This window comes from Oreochromis niloticus, linkage group LG18, assembly GCF_001858045.2.
Source record: "Oreochromis niloticus isolate F11D_XX linkage group LG18, O_niloticus_UMD_NMBU, whole genome shotgun sequence".
In the NCBI taxonomy this organism is placed as follows: Eukaryota; Metazoa; Chordata; class Actinopteri; order Cichliformes; family Cichlidae; genus Oreochromis; species Oreochromis niloticus.
In genome coordinates, this window is record NC_031982.2 from 7,478,896 (window position 1) to 7,499,681 (window position 20,786).

The 20,786-nt window shown below is 41.6% G+C and overlaps 4 protein-coding genes and 1 long non-coding RNA gene across 5 annotated transcripts; 3 read left to right on the top strand and 2 right to left on the bottom strand.

Moving 5' to 3' along the window:
• LOC100700781 (D-threo-3-hydroxyaspartate dehydratase) lies at positions 1 to 3,971 on the top strand. The gene is made up of 10 exons (XM_019348448.2): positions 1 to 142; positions 622 to 777; positions 876 to 1,005; positions 1,343 to 1,493; positions 1,599 to 1,779; positions 2,202 to 2,320; positions 2,808 to 2,934; positions 3,083 to 3,145; positions 3,247 to 3,352; positions 3,443 to 3,971. Exons 2-10 carry the CDS (start codon positions 632 to 634, stop codon positions 3,530 to 3,532), a joined length of 1,113 nt encoding a protein of 370 aa, XP_019203993.1. The 5' UTR covers positions 1 to 142; positions 622 to 631; the 3' UTR covers positions 3,533 to 3,971.
• Positions 3,972 to 4,226: 255 nt separating this feature from the next.
• orc2 (origin recognition complex, subunit 2) lies at positions 4,227 to 13,057 on the top strand. Its single transcript, XM_005475934.4, has 16 exons — positions 4,227 to 4,385; positions 4,645 to 4,716; positions 4,809 to 4,967; positions 5,581 to 5,667; positions 5,788 to 5,877; positions 5,969 to 6,000; positions 6,093 to 6,150; positions 6,255 to 6,565; positions 6,656 to 6,765; positions 6,849 to 6,981; positions 7,071 to 7,167; positions 7,242 to 7,388; positions 7,466 to 7,637; positions 12,422 to 12,483; positions 12,558 to 12,676; positions 12,765 to 13,057. Exons 2-16 carry the CDS (start codon positions 4,647 to 4,649, stop codon positions 12,846 to 12,848), a joined length of 1,731 nt encoding a protein of 576 aa, XP_005475991.2. The 5' UTR covers positions 4,227 to 4,385; positions 4,645 to 4,646; the 3' UTR covers positions 12,849 to 13,057.
• On the bottom strand, positions 13,047 to 15,999 carry cfap410 (cilia and flagella associated protein 410). Its single transcript, XM_003457456.5, has 7 exons — positions 15,756 to 15,999; positions 15,603 to 15,621; positions 15,464 to 15,510; positions 15,125 to 15,354; positions 14,796 to 14,946; positions 14,598 to 14,694; positions 13,047 to 13,478 (listed from the first exon to the last, which is right to left on the bottom strand). The coding sequence occupies exons 1-7, from the start codon at positions 15,830 to 15,832 to the stop codon at positions 13,323 to 13,325; spliced, it is 777 nt and encodes a 258-aa protein (XP_003457504.2). The 5' UTR covers positions 15,833 to 15,999; the 3' UTR covers positions 13,047 to 13,322.
• Positions 16,000 to 16,121: 122 nt separating this feature from the next.
• Positions 16,122 to 18,554, top strand: rpl37a (ribosomal protein L37a). The gene is made up of 4 exons (XM_003457423.4): positions 16,122 to 16,261; positions 16,905 to 17,033; positions 17,213 to 17,295; positions 18,389 to 18,554. Exons 1-4 carry the CDS (start codon positions 16,259 to 16,261, stop codon positions 18,450 to 18,452), a joined length of 279 nt encoding a protein of 92 aa, XP_003457471.1. The 5' UTR covers positions 16,122 to 16,258; the 3' UTR covers positions 18,453 to 18,554.
• LOC112842724 (uncharacterized) lies at positions 18,409 to 20,752 on the bottom strand. Its single transcript, XR_003214720.1, has 2 exons — positions 20,195 to 20,752; positions 18,409 to 20,103 (listed from the first exon to the last, which is right to left on the bottom strand). It is a non-coding gene; the product is annotated as an uncharacterized LOC112842724 (long non-coding RNA).
• Between the last annotated feature and the right edge of the window lie 34 nt (positions 20,753 to 20,786).

Sequence of the window (20,786 nt, forward strand, 5' to 3'; positions counted from 1 at the left end):
CCGGGTATATTAGATTTTTTTTCTATGATTTATTTTATGATTCGCTAAAGGTTCTCCCTGGTTGTACTTTTTTCATTATTTTTGACTCCTCGAGGACACCGTAGTAATGTGATCGGAACTTCCGATTCACTGTTTTGAAAAGGTAAACTGTGGTTTGTGCTGCATTTGTCTGCATTTTTTGTTGTTATTGTTGTTGTTTCCGATGCTTGTTATTGTGCTAGTGTTTACCCTCACTGTTTCACAAACGCTATTATGCAGATTCGAATGCAGTCTGATTTTATTCTATCTATCATTATGACGCACGATAATATTATCGGAAGGTCTTTATAGTAACAAAAAGAGGAGGAATAAAATACTGCTTAATGAGTTGCAGTCCATTTGTAAAGTTAGTGTTTAAGTTTAAGTTAGTGTTGTCAAAGTTCAAAGTGCGCTGCATTACATAATCAGAGACGTTGCAAAACCACACCCAAGTGTAATGAAGTTTACTTGCTGATTCGTGCATGTATAGCAGATACTTATAAATATAACTATAGAAATATGCTGGTTGAGCCAATCATGCAATAGAATTTAATTGCATGGGAAATATCTGAAGTGCTCTGTGTGTGTGTGTGTGTACTCCAGTGCTGCCAGTATGGAGGGAGATCCTCTCTCAGCCCTGTTTACTCCTGCTTTTGTGGTGGATGTGGATAAAGCGAAGAGGAATGCCCAGAGGATGATCGAGCGCTGCCAGAAACTGGGAGTCCAGCTTCGTCCACACATGAAGACCCACAAAACCCTGTATGGATTCATATGCTCACGCATAGACACGCACACAGCACATGCTTACAGACTTGCTGTGTATACAGGATTCTGATGAGGTCTCTGTGTGTGTCCAGTGAGTGTGCTGACATTATGACGGGTGGATCACAGAGGTGCATAGTGGTTTCCACCCTGGCAGAGGCCTGTTTCTATGCTGACCATGGATATGATGACATCCTCTATGCCTACTCTGTTCCCTTTGATAAGGTTCTCTCAGCTCACACTTTAAATGTGTCCTTGTTTTATATTCTGTGAAATCATAAAAGCTGTAAAAAATTAGAAATGGAAAAAATATATTATTAATAACTGAGCCTGCTGAAAATGTATCAACTATGAATCATATTTAGTAATATTATCACTAGAAACAATACATATATGTAAATATATGATACATGTATATCGCCATAGCACTTGCATGTAAAATAGCTCCAGTTCTATGCCATTACTTTGACATAATTTCTCATCTGTTTTATATTTGTTAGTTTTTAATGTCCCAGCTGTGCTCTCTGTGCCATTTCTAATGTATGTCTCTGTGTGTCTTTAGGTAGAGCGTTGTGCAGCCCTGTCAGAGAGACTGGATCTCTTCCAGATTTTATTGGACCATCCTGATGCTTTGGAGCAGCTCCGAAAAAGACCCCTGAAAGATGGTCGGCAGTGGCACGTCTGGCTCAAACTCGACTGTGGCAATGGGAGAGGTAAACGTGCAGGGAAACCGCAATAGATCTAATCATAAGTGCCTGAGCTACACTTCACCTCTCTGTTAACACGAGGTTTGATCATGCGTCGGCTCTTTGTCATAGCTGGCGTCCTGCACTCGGAGCCAGGAGCGCTCAAACTGGCTGAAGCCATCGCTAAGACGGAGGGCGTGGAACTTACAGGAGTGTACGCCCACTGTGGGAATACCTATTACTGCACAGGAGTTGAGCAAATACAGGCTGTTGCCCAGGAAACCACCAAACTGACTCTGCAGTTCATGGAAAAGTAAGCTGAAAGTTTAAAAAAATACATGTACACTGACTCATTAAAGCTGCTCTAATCAATCATTTTATTTCACTGGCTATTTAAGAACACACACGACATAAAAGCTGTTGCTCATACTCTTGAAAAATTAGTTTTTATGACCTATTTTAACATCTTTGTTTTAGTTTCACAGCCCACAGGTTTCTTGTATTGAGTCACACAGCTTTGTTTCCAGAAGCAACAAATAAATCATACATCATATCTAAAAATGATGTATCCCATCTTTTGCACCAGGCTGTAAACATGTTTATTTCTCCTCTAAATTTGAGCATTTTCTTGTGGGTGTGATTGACTCTTTTAGAGCCACCTGGAAGAATAATTCTGCATTAACTTTGTCTTTCAACTGGTTTTTTGTTTGTTTGTTTTGGGATTTTTTGTGTCAGACTGAAGGCTGTTGGCATCACCTGTAAGTCCAGCATTGGCTCCACCCCTACCTGTAGCCATCCAGTCAAAGACATGGCGCAGCTTAGCGAGGTCCACCCAGGAAACTACGTCTTCTATGGTGTGTACACGTAGACCCACTGTTTCCTAGTTTAAGTGTGACGTGTAAAATCCACTTTTTCGTTATTTGTTGTGTATATTCAATATTCCCAGCGTGACCCAGTAAACATGACACAGACCATGCCCTTTGATTTCACATCAGATGGGAAACATAGAATCGAAAGAGCCCTTTGCCCTATAAAAACAGTCCCTGACCGTACTGTGCTCTTAAGGTCATGATATTGCTGCCTCTTAGTTTTGTCTACTTGCCCCGACATGTTTCTAGTTCACTTCGGGACCCGACAACATTTAAAGCTACAGGCGCTGAAACAGCCTGTTTGGAGCAGAGGTTTATTAAACAGTCTATAGGTATGGCAGGATAAATGACCTTATTGGTATTTTGAGCTGAGGAATAGTCGGGAGACATGTCACATGTCACACTTAAAATATATTTTTCAAAAGGGCCTTTAAATAACAATTTCTTTTAAATGTATGTTTGTGGGATGCAGATGTGCAGCAGTCTACGATTGGCTCATGCTGTCTGGAGGACGTGGCTGTGAGGGTTCTCACAAGAGTCATCGGTCACTGTCCACACAGGAACCAGCTCCTGATTGACTGTGGATGGGCTGGAATCAGGTGGGTTCAACTTCATTCAGTGGGAGCTAATACCTATCCCCTATGTTCTGTTTTTTGTTTTACTCATCACTGCTATCATCAGTGTAAGCTCTGTTTTGGAACAACCATGTAACTTAACCTTTTACCTACTCTTGCTTGTGTCTCTCAGTTTGGACGGAGCTGGGAAACTTCCCACTGGATATGCTGTGATCGAGGGGCATCCAAACCTCAAGTAATGCTTCAAAAAAAAAAAGAAATCTCAGTCTATTTTAGTATCTTTTTTCTCTATAACTCTCAGTACCAATGTTAAACGTGACTGGCGTTTCCCTCCAGGTTGTTGTCTATGACCCAGGAGCATGGACGAGTGGAGCCCATCTCAGGACAACTGGACTACAGCAAATACCCCCTGGGCTCTCTGCTCACACTGATTCCCTACCACGTTAGTACTGAATGATTTATAGCACATCTTATTGACACATCAGTTTTATTGTACATTTTCCTGTTGTCAGACAATGCCTTTTTTCTGCAGTCATGTGCAACAGCAGTGATGCATCCTGTGTACCATGTACACTCTGAGGGTCGTCTGGTAGGGAAGTGGACGCCCACTCGCGGGTGGTGAAGAGCTGGACGATGTTTCCCCCTTCTTGTCTCTTTGGGACAGATGAGCTATATAGAGACTCATTCCAAATTATTTACACATTAGAAACACATACAGCGATTCCTTCTTTGTTAGTGAGATGTGTCATCTTGATGGTAAAACATACAATTAATGAAAATATTCTTACTGTGGGCTTCAGAAGTTTCATATTGTAACAGAAACCCTGTTTCACTAATTTAAATCTCTTTAAAATTAATTGTGTTCTGCACTTGTTTTGTCACTTTTTCACGGCCTACAAGAAGACCTAGCTAGTGATGACTTCATAAAAAGAAAGATGTTTTGTGCTATCAGCTATTAATACCAGTGCTAATAAATGCTAATGAATGACCTTTTATATACAACTGCAAACTTTTGTGATTTATTTTTTCTAACAAAATAAAAAGTTTCTTGGTCCCCTTTAGTCTTCTATTTTTCTGTAATCTATGAATAGATAATTGCCAGCGTTTGAACGGACACGTAAAAAATATCTTGGTGATAAATGTTATTTTTTTTTAATATTACAGAAAATACATCATTCGCATTAATAGTAACCTACATTACTTATTGAAAATATAATAATTAATCAGTCGGCAAAAACCCTTCCCCTGTAGGGTTCTAGCCGCACAGACTGAGCTGTTGTTCGAAGTGCATCTTGGGAAATGTGGTTTTAGCTGGAAGCAGCGTTCCAGTTGGCCACTGAATGACCTTTCACTTGTCACATGGTTTAAAAACTTCAGCAGGATGGCGCGGAAACTTGTCCCAGCAGCACACTGCCTTGCTGTCACTGTGTGAAAGTTGTGTTTACATTTTTGTGTGGCGGTACTGACGCTGTACAGTAAGTTGTGTCGTTTTAGACGCATTTTTGTTTCTGTTTTTATTTCCCACTTTTATTTGGACTTTCGGCGTGTGGCCGCTGATTGAAGCAGGGCTGTTTCTCGCTGTTTGAGAAGAATGGCCGCCCCCACAGTGTTCGTGAATAGAAACGGACTGAATGAAAACCTGCGTTAGGAACTACACCTCTGAAAAGCAAAGCATATTTTGTAGTGTTACAAGCAACTAACTAAAGTCGCGCTGTTTGTCGTTGTTATCTTTAGTCATGAGTGTGCTGGAGGTGAAGTTCATCGGGGATTGCGATGTCCTGGAGCACATCGTGGACAAGCAGGAGGGTATGGATGCTCTGCTACTGTAGAAATGTTAGTTTACGAGCACTTCTGTGTCTCTCTGACTCTGCTGTCTGTACTGTGCGTACCTCCATAAGTTGCGCAGAGCATCGCCGGGTCCGTTCAGAAGATGGTAAAGTTTAAGAGCCCGGCTGGACGACGGGGATGCGGAGAGGATGCGGAACATGATGGAGATGAAAATGGAGTCCACGATGAGCAGGATTATGTCCAAGCTTTAGGAACAGATAATGCAGAAGGTGAGTGCTGAGCAGGGGTAATGACTTTCTTCACCGGGAGGTTTGTTTTCTTTGCAGACAGACCGTGATCAGCTGACGATACTGCTGACTCAGGTTTACTGCTCTTTGTAGATTTACCCAAATACGTTTGGAAAAATGCAGACAGACGTTGGCTGATTTTCTAACTCTACACAGTCAGGCAAAGTACAAATGTGGAATTTCGCAAGTGCTGGTTTACCAGCTGAAATTCAAATCAATGACAGAGATTTGCATATAGTTAGCTCAAATCCCCTACAAAATCCTTGTAAAAATATTCATGTCACAGAGGTACTTATGATTATGGCAGGAGACTTTCTGTACACCTCAGTTTCACTCCATTGCACACATTAAGTGTGTTTGTCAGATGGACTATATTGCTGATATTAACATATTATATGCTTATCAGTACTGGCATATAGGTTGTTTGATTACATGAGTTTAAAAATCTTTTTAAAATTTTTGGTGGGAATTTTGAACATTCATAATGCTGTGAAATTTTAGCTTTGTATAAATGCATGAAAAATATATGAGGCTTTTTTTTTCTTTCTTTTTTTAAATTCATTTTAAAATGACCAGTTTTCTCTTGGATTTACAGAAGATGAAGATGGCTTGTCAAGAGTGGCTGGATCCTCCATCTTTACCTTTCAGAAAGTTAAACGCAGCCACAGCATGGCCCAAACTGGTGAGAGCCTCCATTCTCTTCTCACATAGATCGGAAAATTCGCACATTATACATCTCCTTCCAGTTCTTTCTTTAGATACCATATATGCTCATTTTGTGTTGCACACTTTCCATAAACAGCAAGTGAGCTGGCTCGGACTCCTGGAAAAAGCGTGAGCTTCAGCACGACCCCAAACTTTGAACCCTCAACCCCCAGTCGAACGGGGTGGAGTGAGTACAATGAACTTTCATAATCTTTTCCGTATACTCATCTTTTTGCTCATTTTCACACAGTTAAATATTTTCTTTTCTTCTATTTCAGACCCTAGAGGTGAAAGCAGAACACCACAGAAGGTGAGACCATAGAAACCTTTAAACTTAAAGTCCAAAGCCAGCGACCTCTGGTGCCAACTTAAGAATTTTATTTTATTTTTATTTAACGGCAGAGCAAAAAGGTCCAGTTTGTCTCTACAACACCACACAGGCTCAGGAAGAGAATAGCAAGTGAGTCTAACTGGGAATAATTCAATTCATTCTAAGTGAAATTTCACCTTTCCTCTAATCTAAATGTTTTGTTTTTGTTTGTTTGTTTGTTTGTTTGTTTTTAGCTCCGAGCTTGCGGTCAGACAGCGACAGTGAGCTTTCACCCTCTGACTCGGGTGAGGAGGAGGATGAAGATGGGCTGGAGGAAGAGCAGAAAGGAAAGAAAGAGGATAAAGAGAACGTGACCACACCGAGAACTCCCAGTAAAGGTTTATCAGCGGCTCTCTACAAGACTCCTGCCAAGAAGAGCAAGAGCACGCCCGAACCTCAGAACCAGCCCAGTATGGTTGAGGAGTACTTCGAAGCTCACGGCAGCTCGAAAGTGTTGACATCAGACCGAACTCTGGAGCGTTTGAACACCCCTAAACTTGACAGGGTTTGTTTTTAACGGCATTTTGAAACATTGTAAATGAGCTGCTTTCCTAATAGATTTAGTGTGAATTTATCTTTATTTTTGTTTTTGCAGGAAATGTTGGTCCGACTTCTGGAGGGGAAACAATCCTGCTACTCAAAAGAGATCCAGCAGCTGCACGACAAACACAGAATCCACTTTAGCAAATGGATGTTACAGTTACAGTAAGTGAGGTTGCAACGTAGTTGTATGCATTTTTCTGGTGTTTTAAGAGCAGTAAAAAGTGTCTGTGCCTGTCTGTGTGTAGGCTGGGATTCAGCGTGCTGGTCTACGGTCTGGGAAGCAAAAAAGCTCTGCTGGAAGACTTCAGGGAGTGTCATCTGTCGCAAGAAATTCATCTTGTGGTTAATGGATTTTTCCCTTCCATTACTCTTAAATCAGTCAGTATACACACACACACATGAAAATATTTTGCATAAATTGCATAATAAAATAAATATCCCTGATCATGAAAATTAAATTCTCACAGATATTAAATGCTCTGACGTGTGAGGTTCTGGATCACCAGGGAACTTTCCGAACCCCCTCGGACCAGATCCAGTTTATCTCCCACACCTTAAAAGATAGTAAGCCCATCAAACCCCTGTGCATCCCAAGCATGTGTGGTTGTACCGCATGTTTTACACCGATGTCCTCACAGGCCCAGATCTGCACGTGTACCTGCTCATCCATAATATAGACGGACCCATGCTGCGAGGAGAGAAGACCCAGAGTGCACTGGGGCAGCTGGCATCCCTGCCCAACTTGCACATGGTGGCTTCTTTAGACCACATCAATGCTCCACTGGGTGTGTGTTCATAATAGTCTGCACTGAGGTGGTAATTCTGTTGAAATCTATCCTGAATACATCCTGCTTGTTTTCAGTGTGGGACCAGTTTAAGCAGAGCCAGTTTAACTGGCTGTGGTGGGAATGTGTGACGTTCCAGCACTACTCGGAGGAGACGTCGTATGAAAACTCCCTCCTGGTGCAGCAGACTGGCGCTCTCGCTCTGTCCTCCCTCACACATGTGCTTCGCAGCTTAACACCCAATGCAAGGTAACTCCAAAGACCTAGAAGCCAGTCGTACTGCTGGGTAGTTGTTTTTAATCTTCTGTCTAAATGAACAAGGAGAGAGCCATGGGAGGATCTTAATGAGGTGCTAATGAGTTACTGAAATACTAGGATCTAAATATGACATATCAGATGAGAAATATTAGCTCGCATATTAGCTTCCTTGTGAAACGGGCCATGCTTATCCCATTTTTGTGCACAGCTTCTGCGTTTGTCTTCACGTTTAGCCTGTAATCAATTTGGACAACCAACCACTTCTGCTCCTCCACCACCTCAACATCCTGTGCCAGAATAGAGATGTGCCATGTATAGGGATGGGTACCGGTATCCGGTTCCATTATGGCACCGGTTCTGACATAAACGGTAGTAACCAGACCGAAAAGCAGCGCACATTTTGGTGCTTTATTTCGGTGCTTTTTTTTACTGAGATGTCATACACTTTGGATTCTAGCCAATCATTTTACCTTTGCAAGCGTAGTAGGCGGGCCCAGGTACGAACATTCTTTTAGAGCAGAGCTACAGATTAAAAACGCCCAAGGCGAAGCGGTCAAAGTCTGGCTGTACTTCACAGCAAAAGATGCAAACTCAGCAGCCTGGAACAAGTGCTTTAAGCTGATACTGTGATACTGTGCAAAGGAGGTAACACCTCAAATCTGATGAAACACCTGGCAACGCATAGCATTTTGTTAAAAGCCGAGAAATGCACCGTATTTGATAGCTTGCTGCGAGACCTCACACCGAGCACATCTACTGCGGGTGTGGTGCCTGTTATCGGACCCAGAGTTAGCAACATCCCCCAATAACCCGAAGAGTAGAGTCCTGGCCCCTAGCCCTGCCAGTGTAGCAGAAATGATGACGGATGATGATGGCAGCAGCAGCCGTTCTCCTCTGGGTCAGTAGCTTAATGTTGTTCGTGTGTAATTTACGTTGAGTACGCTAACCACGTTATTACATTAATGCATGTAAGGTGAACTAGCAAACAGCGTCGTAGTTACATGCGGCTGTCTTCTTGTTTGATGGCAGATACTCCCTTCACCCTGGCCAAAAAGGCTAAAATGACCAAAGAAAAAGTGGAAAACAGCTAAACATGAGAGGTTTTTGGACAAAGTTTGTGTTCTCCATTCTTTAAGCACCGGTTCGAGCACTGTTTAAGCACTGGCACCGTTTCAAAAGTACCGGTTTGGTACTGGTATCGGATAAAACCTAAACGATACCCATCCCTAGCCATGTATCTTTCTCTTATTGACATTCAGAAGCGGATGATTCCTCCCAGTCCACTCCACAAAATCATCCAATAGTGTTTTGCACTCCTGCCCATCACTAATGCAGTGGTGTAAAAAGTGTTTGCCCCCTTCCTGATTTCCTATTTATACAGTGGCTTGCAAAAGTATTCGGCCCCCTTGGACTTTTCCACATTTTGTCACATTACAGCCACAAACATGAATCAATTTTATTGGAATTCCAGGTGAAAGACCAATACAAAGTGGTGTACACGTGAGAAGTGGAACGAAAATCATCTAAGATTCCAAACATTTTTTACAAATAAATAACTGAAAAGTGGGGTGTGCGTAATTATTCAGCCCCCTGAGTCAATACTTTGTAGAACCACCTTTTGCTGCGATTACAGCTGCCAGTCTTTTAGGGTATGTCTCTACCAGCTGTGCACATCTAGAGACTGAAATCCTTGCCCATTCTTTGCAAAACAGCTCCAGCTCAGTCAGATTAGATGGACAGCGTTTGTGAACAGCAGTCTTCAGATCTTGCCACAGATTCTCGATTGGATTTAGATCTGGACTTTGACTGGGCCATTCTAACACATGGATATGTTTTGTTTTAAACCATTCCATTGTTGCCCTGGCTTTATGTTTAGGGTCGTTGTCCTGCTGGAAGGTGAACCTCCGCCCCAGTCTCAAGTCTTTTGCAGACTCCAAGAGGTTTTCTTCCAAGATCGCCCTGTATTTGGCTCCATCCAGCTTCCCATCAACTCTGACCAGCTTCTCTGTCCCTGCTGAAGAGAAGCCCCCCCAGAGCATGATGCTGCCACCACCATATTTGACAGTGGGGATGGTGTGTTCAGAGTGATGTGCAGTCTTAGTTTTCCACCACACATAGCGTTTTGCATTTTGGCCAAAAAGTTCCATTTTTGTCTCATCTGACCAGATCCACCACATGTTTGCTGTGTCCCCCACATGGCTTGTGGCAAACTGCAAATGGGACTTCTTATGGTTTTCTGTTAACAACGGCTTTCTTCTTGCCACTCTCCCATAAAGGCCAACTTTGTGCAGTGCACGACTAATAGTTGTCCTATGGACAGATTCCCCCACCTGAGCTGTAGATCTCTGCAGCTCGTCCAGAGTCACCATGGGCCTCTTGGCTGCATTTCTGATCAGCGCTCTCCTTGTTCGGCCTGTGAGTTTAGGTGGACGGCCTTGTCTTGGTAGGTTTACAGTTGTGCCATACTCCTTCCATTTCTGAATGATGGCTTGAACAGTGCTCCGTGGGATGTTCAAGGCTTGGGAAATCTTTTTGTAGCCTAAGCCTGCTTTAAATTTCTCAATAACTTTATCCCTGACCTGTCTGGTGTCTAAATCCAATCGAGAATCTGTAGCAAGATCTGGAAACTGCTGTTCACAAACGCTGTCCATCTAATCTGACTGAGCTGGAGCTGTTTTGCAAAGAAGAATGGGCAAGGATTTCAGTCTGTAGATGTGCAAAGCTGGTAGAGACATACCCTAAAAGACTGGCAGCTGGAATTGCAGCAAAAGGTGGTTCTGCAAAGTATTGACTCAGGGGGCTGAATAATTACGCACACCCCACTTTGCAGTTATTTATTTGTAAAAAATGTTTGGAATCATGTATGATTTTCGTTCCACTTCTCACATGTACACCACTTTGTATTGGTCTTTCACGTGGAATTCCAGTAAAATTGATTCATGTTTGTGGCTGTAATGTGACAAAATGTGGAAAAGTTCAAGGGGGCCGAATACTTTTGCAAGCCACTGTATGTTTGTCCCACTTAAAGTTTTCAGATCATCAAACAAATTTAAATATTAGACAAAAATAAAACAGGTAAATACAAAATGCACTTTCAAAATGAAGGTTTTCTTTATTAAGGGGAAAAAAATCCAAATCCACTTAAATAAGACCTGCCTGACAATGTGGAGCAGACTAGAAGATCCTCAAAAGCCAGTCATCATGCCACAATCCAAGGAAATTCAGGAACAAATGAGAAATTAAATAATTCAGATCTCTCAGTCTGGAAGAGGTGGGACCTGTGGGACTCCAGCAAACCACAGTGAGAGCCGTTATCCACAAATGGCAAAAAAAACATGGAACAGTGGTGAACCCTCCCAGGAGTGGCTGGCCTACCAAAATTACCCCAAGAGCGCAGCGAACAAGAGGTCACAAAAGATCCCAGAACAACATCCAAAGAACTGCAGGCCTCACTTGCCTCAGTTAAGGTCAGTGTTCATGACTCCACCATAAGAAAGAGACTGGGCAAAAGTGGGCTGCATGGCAGAGCTCCAAGACGAAAACCACTGCTGAGCAAAAGGAACGTAAAGGCTTGTTTCAGTTTTCCCAGATGATCCCCAAGACTTTTGGAAAAATACTCTGTGGACTGAAAAGACTAAAGTTTAACTTTTTGGAAGGTGTGTGTCCCGTTACATCTGGTCTAAATGTAACACAACATATCAGAAAAGGAAAATCATACCAACAGTAAAATATGGTGGTGGAAGTATGATCCTCTGGGGCTGTTTTGCTGCCTCAGGACCTGAAAGACTTGCTGTGGTAAATGGAACCATAAATTCTGCTGTGTACCAAAACATACTGAAGGAGAGTCAAAGGAGTTTGCAAAGATGACCTGGATGACTGAGATGACTGAGAACCTTCACAGACATACTGAAGGAGAATGTCCAGCCATCTTTTCATGACCTCAAGCTGAAGAGCACTTGGGATTTGCAGCAGGATAATGATCCAAAACACACCAGCAAGTCCACATCTGAATGGCTTAAGAAAAACAAAATGAAGACTGACCTGAATCCGATACAGATGCTGTAAAATTACCTGGCTGAATTATAACAATTCTGCAAAGATGATTGGACCAAAGCCTCTGTCAGCAGTCATAGGCTGGGATGAAATGAACATGTTTACTGACATTTCCTGTAGCTTGTCCCTGAGTAGCAGTGGCTGAATCATATTAAAGGCACTTGAGAAATCAAAGAAAGGTGATCTTCACCACGCAGCTGTTATTATCTAGTTGGGAGTAAATATAGATGATTGCAATCATTCATCCACTCCCAGATTTGGTCTGTGTGCAAACTGCAGAAGGTCAAGAGGTGTTTTCACCTGTGGTCTTAGATGGGCCCAGACCAGTTTCAAAAAACTGCATGTACAGACTCGCCAGTCAAATCTCATTAAGAAGTGCTTCAAAACTTTGGTCACTTTGTACCAAAAAGCTTTTAAAGAGTTTATAAAGCTTTTATTTCAAGAGTGATGACACAACAAGTGTTTTTCTACCAGGGCTCTGAACAAATACTAAAATAATTCATATCAAGCATGAATAAGCCAATAAAAATAGTAAGTATATACTCATAGGGACTATGGTTAATTGTTTCTTTTGGCTTTAGGGCAGCACAACCTTTGTCTTTGCTCTAACTTTATTCACTCATTTCCGATTTCTGTTCAATGTTTTGAGTCTGACGTCTCTCATTATGTACAGAGCTGTTGGGGAAAAAAAACTTAATAACTGATTGTTTTTCTTTTTGCAGAGGAATCTTTAAACTGCTGGTCAAGTTCCAGCTGGAAAACAAAGATAATCCTTCATACGCAGGTGCGCATTCACATTCAGCTTTTATGCCAACGTTTTCTAGTGCAGTTTGTAATCACAGTTTGTCCTCTGTGCAGGATTGTCATTCCAGGATTTCTACCAGCGATGTCGAGAGGCATTCTTGGTGAACTCTGACCTCACACTGAGGACTCAGCTGACCGAGTTCAGAGACCACAAACTGATACGGACACGCAAGGTGGACTTCCACTTTAGAATTCCCCAACTCTCATTCATTAAGTGTCTGCAGTACCTGGTGCTTATCACATTTATTTGCTTTGCTTCAGGGAGCAGATGGAGTAGAGTACCTGATTGTTGCTGTGGATGCAAGCACACTGATGGATTTCCTGGAGAACGAGGAGGGTGACTGAGTGGACGAGACTTCAGACTTATGAATCATCTCTTCCCACAGATGTGCAGCAGCACAGTTACATTTGAATAAGATGTGAGCCCCAGGGTTCTGTACAGTTTAAATTAATAGTTTAAATAAAATTATAGATTCTTTTTTTTTTTTTTGTACCTCTGACATTCATGTATACAGCCAACATCTATGTAATTAAAAAACAACATTTAAAGTTAATGCACTGTTTATTTTCTTTACAGAAATAGATTTACATTTAGCAAAACATACATTCTTTTGTTCTTACAAAGCGATAAGGCATGCAGCTATAAAAAGACAGCAGGGGAACTGATCAGTCCACACGTGAAAGCTGGAAGTGAAGTAGTTACATGCCATGCATATTGCAGGCAGATGTTAATGGGACAAAGTGGGCACCTTTAATGAACCTGAGCTTAGTGTTAAATGTGGAAGGGGGGGGTTAGCCCTGAGCGCATGCTGTGAAACATCAGTGTTGGATTTCAGCTGTTTTCTGTGTCTTTGTAAGCCTTTCTGAGTCCAGTGTGTACATCTGAAGTCTGTTCTGTGTGGCGGTGTGTACAACATGAAGCTCCTCTTCATCCAAATCTTTCAGCAGCAGCAAAACGGCATCAAGAGTGTGCGACTGAAAACACAAGTTTTATTGTTAGCTGGCAGATTAGGAACCAAACATTCCAGGTTCGAATAGAATTTCACAATATAAATTGATCTATTGGCTCTATTATGCTTTTCCACGTCATCTGTCCTATGTACACACCTACAGTGCTGGATGCTAATATTAGGCAAGGTCAGTTTCAAGTAATCATCTGCATAGGGCATGTAGTCCTATAATCTTAAAGCTCAGCCTTCATACCACTAAGTGATATTGTTCCACCAACAGGATGGAGTGCCAAGTTATCATCCAATGCTACCAAGCTTGGTTAGCAAACTGGATCCATAAACCGTATGAGTGCACCACAAAGAAACATAACTGCCAATTAGTGCTATGGAGCTATACACCAGGTCAGATTATTTCTTAGATAATACCATCAATATGCTCCAAAGGCAAAACACAGTAGTACTGTTATGGCAGTACTGACTAATCTAGTACCCAACAGTAACTCACCCATTTGCATTTGGCCTTAAGTTAGTGGCGTGGACTCGGTTGGTTAGACTTCAACTTTGCTAGTTTAAGACATCAAACTGAACATTTGTATTGTATTGGTCAGTTGTTGCCATAATGAATTAAAATATCTGAAAAAATGATATGGTCTGCTGTGAAGATACAGCTAGCACAGTAAATTGCAAAGTTTTCTTAGTCTGTTACTAAATGCTCATTTTTTGTTATGTGTTTTTGTGAGATACACATGTACAACTTAGAAATGCTGCTCGCTAGCATCAGCTGATAATGCCAACCTAATGGTGGAAAAATCTAGATCACCATAAAGCTAAACTGGAGGCTCCAAAATACAGAGTCCCGAAACCAACTGTGGTGGGTACACGCATCTTTTATACACATTCTATGCTTGAACGTTTTGATCATGAGGGGTGGCCAATCAGAAGAAAGCTGGCTTAACAGCTCGTTTCAGACATTCTGTGAACTGAAAGGCAGCACCAAGCTACAGTCTAACACAGATGAGGGTTTGTTTGAACTGTGAGTCATACAAAGCTACTTTAGTACAGTCCAGGAAAAAAAATATGGAGCTGGAAATCAGCATAATAGGCCCACAAAAATTTTAAGGCACACAATGATGAGAGAAGCTACCTTTTTGATTGGTTTGCTTTCTCTGGTTGATGGAGAGGAAAGGGAAGAGAACTTGTCTCTGGAAAGTGGCTTCATTCCCAGCTCTTCTCTGATTTTGCTAGAAACAAAAGTTAACAGAAATATTTTCTTCTGTTAATTTTACTTTACAGATTCCGCATGTTCTGCAAACTATAAGTTGTTTCAGGCCACAAGACCTACTTGGTCTCCTCCATGTTGTAGTTCAGAGGGTCGTTCTCTGTCTCTGTATCCTGAAGTCCGTTGGTGGTATGCTGGTAATGGATACTACCTGGGGGTGTTGTGACCTCTTCACCTTCCATGAGAGCCAGTGAAATTTCATCATCTGTCACTACTGTACACAGGAAACATTGAAGAATAGCTACAGTAAGAGACTTCAATTCAACTTCCTAGATCTGACACTGATTTTCAACCTCAACTTTTTCATGAGGAAGATGAGTGGCTGCTAATAAAGCGCTTAAACAGTCGAGGTAAGCAGAGGGTAGCGTGGCCCAAAAACGTCACACAATCACCTTGGTTATCGAGTTTCTGGAGGCGAGGGAGGCAGCGAAGCACTGTGAGGCGATACTGGGTGGCATCGGTTCCACAGCAGGGGTTCTCAGCTAGCCAGAGCACTCTGAGACGAGTTAACGGTCTCAGGTGAGAGAGCTCAGAGAGCGAGGGGATCATGTTCCTTCTCAGGTAGAGTTCACTCAGAGATAGACAGCCAGCCAGAGGAGAGAGAGACGAGATGCTGTTGACACTGCAGACAGATGAAAGAGAATCATAGCCTGGTGTTACTGGGTCATCCCAAATGAGTCTGTGCATTTGTGACTGTGATATGATTGTATGTGTGTGGCAAAGAGACCTACCTCAGTGTCAGCACTTCAATGTTTGGCATCTGAGCGAAGACAGAAATCTGAGAAGACACATGAATCCATGCAACTTTTATTAAGTACGAACACTAAATTCATTGTCAGAGTAAACATGACATCCAAGTTTGCTACTCACATCAGTCAAGTTGCATCCCCTGCAAAAATAAAATGTAACCTAACGTTACCACAGATAGGAGACACAACACAAATGGTAACTGTTCACGTCAATGATCACTATGTAATTAAAAGGGCAACAAAATTACTGGTATGCCAAAATGGATGCACTTACCAGCAGTTCAGTTTTTTCACGCTCTCCAAGTCGGAGGCCTTCGCCTTAGCAAGAACCAGTTTCCGTGTTAGCTTCATAGCAAAACATTTAACTTCCTTTTAAATTAATAATATTTTCAATGGGCTAAATATTCACAAACAACAAAAGCCGCATCGTGACAAGCTAATTGACCAAACACTTCAAGTCGCAGCCGCCGGGATGTTGTCGTACGCCACATTAATACGCATGCGCATGTCAGCTTAAGCGTCCATAGTAACGGGTTAATTTCTTTTATTTATAGTTTTCCGTAAAATACGCTGTTTTATCAGATATTCTAATTTAGCTATAATACCGCAGCTAAAAAATATATTTATATATATTATCGTAAGCGAACTTTTACGTTTTTGTATAACGTCTGCGTTGTATGAAAACTCAAAGTCCCACAATGCAGCGTGAACAGACTGAGTAAATCGCGCCTGCGCGTTAAGCAATCCCTCTTTGGACCTACGTCTCCCACTGAAACGATGGTGAGCAGAGCTTGTTCCGATCCTAATCCTTGTCAATCTTATAGTTTCAGTGCTATAAATGATATAATCGCTTATTATGAGGTTTCGTGTTGACTTCTTTTGCCATACCTAGCCTTCATTTATGTCCGTTTTGGGATTGGATCAGCAGTAAAAACGATGTTTTCATTCCCCATTGAGACAGAAATGGCGGCCACCATTGCTAAACTGTGTGAGCTCCAAGTACCGGGCAGGCTAGTGACACTAGCTCCTTAAGTCCCGGTCTTATTTTGAGCGCCCACCATTAAATAAGTCTGAACTGAAATGTGTAATGCCCCACCAAAAAGTGGTCGTTTGATACAGTTAAACGAAAAGTGCTTAGTTGACTTTAGTTAGCATTTTGGCTAACCTGCTGAAAGGAAGCTTATGTTGGCTGGCTAATGGTGACAGCAGCTTCTTCACCCTTGTTGCTCAGATTTTGCAGGAATATAGTCAGAAGTATATTTTTTTTCCTCTTTCGGGGGCCACCCTGGGCGCTTCTCGCGACACTTGTTCCTGTAGTAGTAATGTCATAACGTTAGAATGCTGAAGCCATTTGCTTGTAGTTTTAAACCACAAAATCCCATGCTTACTGTATTTTCTCACTGTGTGTTCATATTATCCACAGGCCAAGCGCACCAAGAAGGTGGGGATCGTTGGTAAATATGGCACGCGTTATGGCGCGTCGCTGAGGAAGATGGTGAAGAAAATTGAAATCTCCCAGCATGCTAAGTACACCTGCTCTTTCTGCGGAAAGGTAAGGACAACAGTGGAGACCACCCACATAATGTACAGTAACAAAGACCTGGTCAGTGTTAGAAATGCTTTCTGCAGACTACGCTGCTTTCATTACATAATTGTAGTGCTCAAGGATGTGTCAAGATAAGTTGACAGTTTCCACTTTTGTGATCTCACTATGCAAATTTGTATTTACAGACCAAGATGAAGAGGAGGGCTGTTGGAATCTGGCACTGTGGGTCCTGTAGAAAGACAGTGGCTGGAGGTGCCTGGACTTACAAGTAGGTTACTTTCCCTCTTTGGTCTAATTCTGTCATTTGACTGCTGCAGACGCTGAAGTCATGATCAGAAAAGGGGTTCAAAAATTCCCTCAGCTGTTTGTTTGTTTTTTTTTTTTTTTTAACATCATTAAGTTTTTATAACTTGGGTGACAGTGTGCCCACGGAGAAAGCAGGATTCTTTGTTTGTTTTCTGCTCACCCTCCACCTGCATTGATTGTGCCCTTCTACACTCAGAACCCCTGTTTGATGATGGTGTTAAAGCCTTTAATGGTCATCAGATGTAAATAATTGTGTCCATCTGAAATAAATAAGCCAGAGTTGACTCGGTGAACATTCATATCACTCACTACATTACTTTGGAAAAAGTCTCCACTCATCTTAGAGACATAATTAAACTTTGAAATTCAATCTACTCAGCCTGAGTGATCATTTAAAGGGTATGTGTCCAGCTTTGTACTGTGCACACACTTTCTTACATGCAGTTTGCATTTTTATAATACATGACAAGGGATGTAGCTATATAACTCTCCGGTGAGCTTCTGATACTCCAGCTCCACGTATCTTGGCCTGCCGCTGGTGATGGTAGTCGTTTTGCTCGACTGTGGCACATGAACCAGTTATCCACATGGTTTCGTTAGATTCCAGATAGCAGGAGGAAGACTTGTTAACAACTAACTTGAGTCCAAGAATTTGGTGCTTGAGTGCATCAGGCTGTGGGCCAAGGTCTTCTCTAGAGAAGGAGCTTACTAATATCAAGAACTGGCACAGTAGTAACCTGGACAGAAACCAGCTGGTAGGAAAGGCAGAGGCTGGATAGATAGCAGCAAGTTTAAAAAATAAAAATGAATTACAGCAACACTGCATTCAGTTTAATAAGTAACAAAACAACTTAAGTGGAAATGCTTGTTTCTCTGTTGATGCTAAATGGCTTCAAAGAAAAGTGAATGTTTATGTTCTTGGTGAGTTCACAAAAACCAAGGTGGCTCTCACCACAGAGAAACGTGTCCATCCTTCAAAAACATTACGAATCTTGTGTTTGTAGAAGCTAATAATTTGTTTTTTCTTTGCCGCCCCCCCCCAAACTCTCTTGCAGCACAACATCCGCTGTCACAGTCAAGTCCGCTATCAGGAGGCTGAAGGAGTTGAAGGACCAGTAAACCAGCGGCCATGATAGCTGGTGGATTTGGGACTTTGTTTTCTATAATTTAACCGAGCTGGACATGTCCTCAACATCCAAAAATAAAACAGTCTGGAGCGGAGTTTGTGTCTTTGTACGTTTGTTACTGTGTAGCTGTAAAATAGAAAGTGCGAGGGTTGTAACCTGCAAGAAGACTCTTCAGTAGCCCTTCATTGAGGATACTTCGGTGGAGTTCAGGTTATCTCTAAACCCTCTAAAACAGCAGGTCTTTTTGGTGGGGGGTAAAATGAGAAACCACACATCTATGGGTAACATTTTGGTTTCAGTGAAGCATCACGTGGGAATATCTCTGCAAAGTTAAAGGAAACATTGATGTTAAATTATAACTCATCTATATCTGTAACAGCTGCAGATACATGTGTGTTACACCCGTACACCTTTGATTACCAGTTAGGATGTCAATTTATCTATCCATCCTTGTACAGTTGCTTTAGAGTGATATCAGTTTACCTTGTATGTTTTGGTGCTGTGAGAGAAAACATACAACCTGTGAACTCCACGCAGAAAGGGCCCATCCAAACGGCTTTAAGCTTTATTGCGACAAGTCAACATTGCTGACTGCTCCATCGCTGTGGGACTTGTATGAGGACCATTTTGTTGAGACAAATTGTACTGCTCAAAAATACAGTTTTAATGAATCAAATGGTTAGGTTGAAAATATACACTAATTTGTTGATAAGATGATGAACAGTAAATAAAAACCAAAATAATCTAACCTTTTTGGGCTGGAAGGGGGAAAAAAACGCCAAAAATTCAAAACTAAAATCTTAACACTGATCCAACCTGTTCCATGAAGCTCAGTAGCATTTATTTAAATTGATTAAATAGTAATTACACTCATATGAAAACATTTGGTAACCCCTCTCAGCATCATAATAATTCACTCTACTTTCACCAAAAAAGATAACAGTGGTATGTCTTTTATTTTCTAGGAATATCTGAGTACTGCAGTGTTTTCCAGACAAAGATTTAAGTGAAGCAGTATTTACTTGTATGAAATTCAATGTGAAAACCTGCTGTGCAAAAAAATTGGGTACATACCAAAATTAGCTTGTTAAGTCTTTAACTTTAAATACAGGTGTGTCCAATTATAAGAAAAGGTATTTAAGGTGGCACATGGCAAGTTGTGCTTCTCTTTGACTCTCCTCTGAAGAGTGACAGCATGGGATCGTCAAGGCAACTCTCAAAGATCTGAAAACAAAGATCGTTCAGGGGAGGCTTGTATGCAAAAGCTCAATTAAATAAGCCAGATTCATTTAGGAAGAAAGAGCTTTGGACTGATGAAATAATAATTGAGTCTCATGACAAAAAGCACTTTGTATGGCAGAAGAAAAAGCTGCATTACAAGAAAAACACCTGCTACCCACTGTCAAATTTGGTGGAGGCTTCATCATGCTGTGGGCTGTGGGGCTAGTTCATGAAGTCAACCCAACGTCAACCAATTCTTCAGGATAATGTTCAAGCATCAGTCACAGAGTTTAAGTTTGTGGGGTTGACACTTCAACAAGACAATGACCCAAAACAGTTCGAAATCTACAAAGGCATCATGGGAGAAGTACAATGTTCTGGAATGGCTTCACAGTCCTCTGACTTGTAATGTTATCGAAAATCTGTGGGATGTTTTGAAGCAGGCTGTCAATACTCGGCAGACATCAGATTTAAAGGAACTGAAGACATTTTGTATGGAAGAAACAAACATACTTCCATCCAGAAGAAAGGTTCCCAAACATTTTTATATGACTGTATATGGCACCAAGCAAGCATGTGGCAATGGTGGGAAGGAAGAACTCCCTTTTAACAGGAAGAAACCTCTGGCAGAACCAGGCTCAGGGAGGTGCAGCCATCTGCAGAGACTGATTGTGGGTGAGGGGAGGGAGACAGGACAAAAGACACACTGTAGAAGAGAGGAGAAAAAAAAGAAGAAAAGAATAATAAGCAATGCACAGTAGTGAGGTGAAACAAAACCAATACACAACACACACACACACACACACACACACACACACACACACCTAAGGCAAAAAAATAATACATTACTGATCAAATACTAATGATTCAACAGATCATAAGTATTTGAAGGAAACAGCTGTTTGCCCTCTGACCATTTATTACTAAGAATCAATGTTATTTCACATAGATAAAATTTACTGGAAGCATTGATTTTCCTTAACTATGATAAAGATTTCTTTTTTTTACATTGAAATTTTTAAGACCATTAAAACTTAAGAAGAAGTCAACCGTTTACCTTTGGGGGGGGGGGCAGCTTCCGTAATGGAAGTATTTAGTCTGCAGT

What these genes read in the sequence shown, in the direction of transcription:
- LOC100700781 (XM_019348448.2), top strand. Translation starts at nt 632, where the DNA reads ATGGAGGGAGATCCTCTCTCAGCCCTGTTTACTCCTGCTTTTGTGGTG. An exon ending in ACTCTGCAGTTCATGGAAAA is followed by an intron (nt 1,780 to 2,201) that starts GTAAGCTGAAAG and finishes TTTTTGTGTCAG; the next exon opens with ACTGAAGGCTGTTGGCATCA. An exon ending in AGGAAACTACGTCTTCTATG is followed by an intron (nt 2,321 to 2,807) that starts GTGTGTACACGT and finishes TGTGGGATGCAG; the next exon opens with ATGTGCAGCAGTCTACGATT.
- orc2 (XM_005475934.4), top strand. Translation starts at nt 4,647, where the DNA reads ATGAGTGTGCTGGAGGTGAAGTTCATCGGGGATTGCGATGTCCTGGAG. An exon ending in AGGAACAGATAATGCAGAAG is followed by an intron (nt 4,968 to 5,580) that starts GTGAGTGCTGAG and finishes TTGGATTTACAG; the next exon opens with AAGATGAAGATGGCTTGTCA. An exon ending in AGATAATCCTTCATACGCAG is followed by an intron (nt 12,484 to 12,557) that starts GTGCGCATTCAC and finishes TCCTCTGTGCAG; the next exon opens with GATTGTCATTCCAGGATTTC.
- cfap410 (XM_003457456.5), bottom strand. Translation starts at nt 15,832, where the DNA reads ATGAAGCTAACACGGAAACTGGTTCTTGCTAAGGCGAAGGCCTCCGAC. An exon ending in ATTGAAGTGCTGACACTGAG is followed by an intron (nt 15,355 to 15,463) that starts GTAGGTCTCTTT and finishes ATCTGTCTGCAG; the next exon opens with TGTCAACAGCATCTCGTCTC. An exon ending in AAAGCAAACCAATCAAAAAG is followed by an intron (nt 13,479 to 14,597) that starts GTAGCTTCTCTC and finishes TTGTGTTTTCAG; the next exon opens with TCGCACACTCTTGATGCCGT.
- rpl37a (XM_003457423.4), top strand. An exon ending in CCTGCTCTTTCTGCGGAAAG is followed by an intron (nt 17,034 to 17,212) that starts GTAAGGACAACA and finishes TTGTATTTACAG; the next exon opens with ACCAAGATGAAGAGGAGGGC. An exon ending in GGAGGTGCCTGGACTTACAA is followed by an intron (nt 17,296 to 18,388) that starts GTAGGTTACTTT and finishes ACTCTCTTGCAG; the next exon opens with CACAACATCCGCTGTCACAG.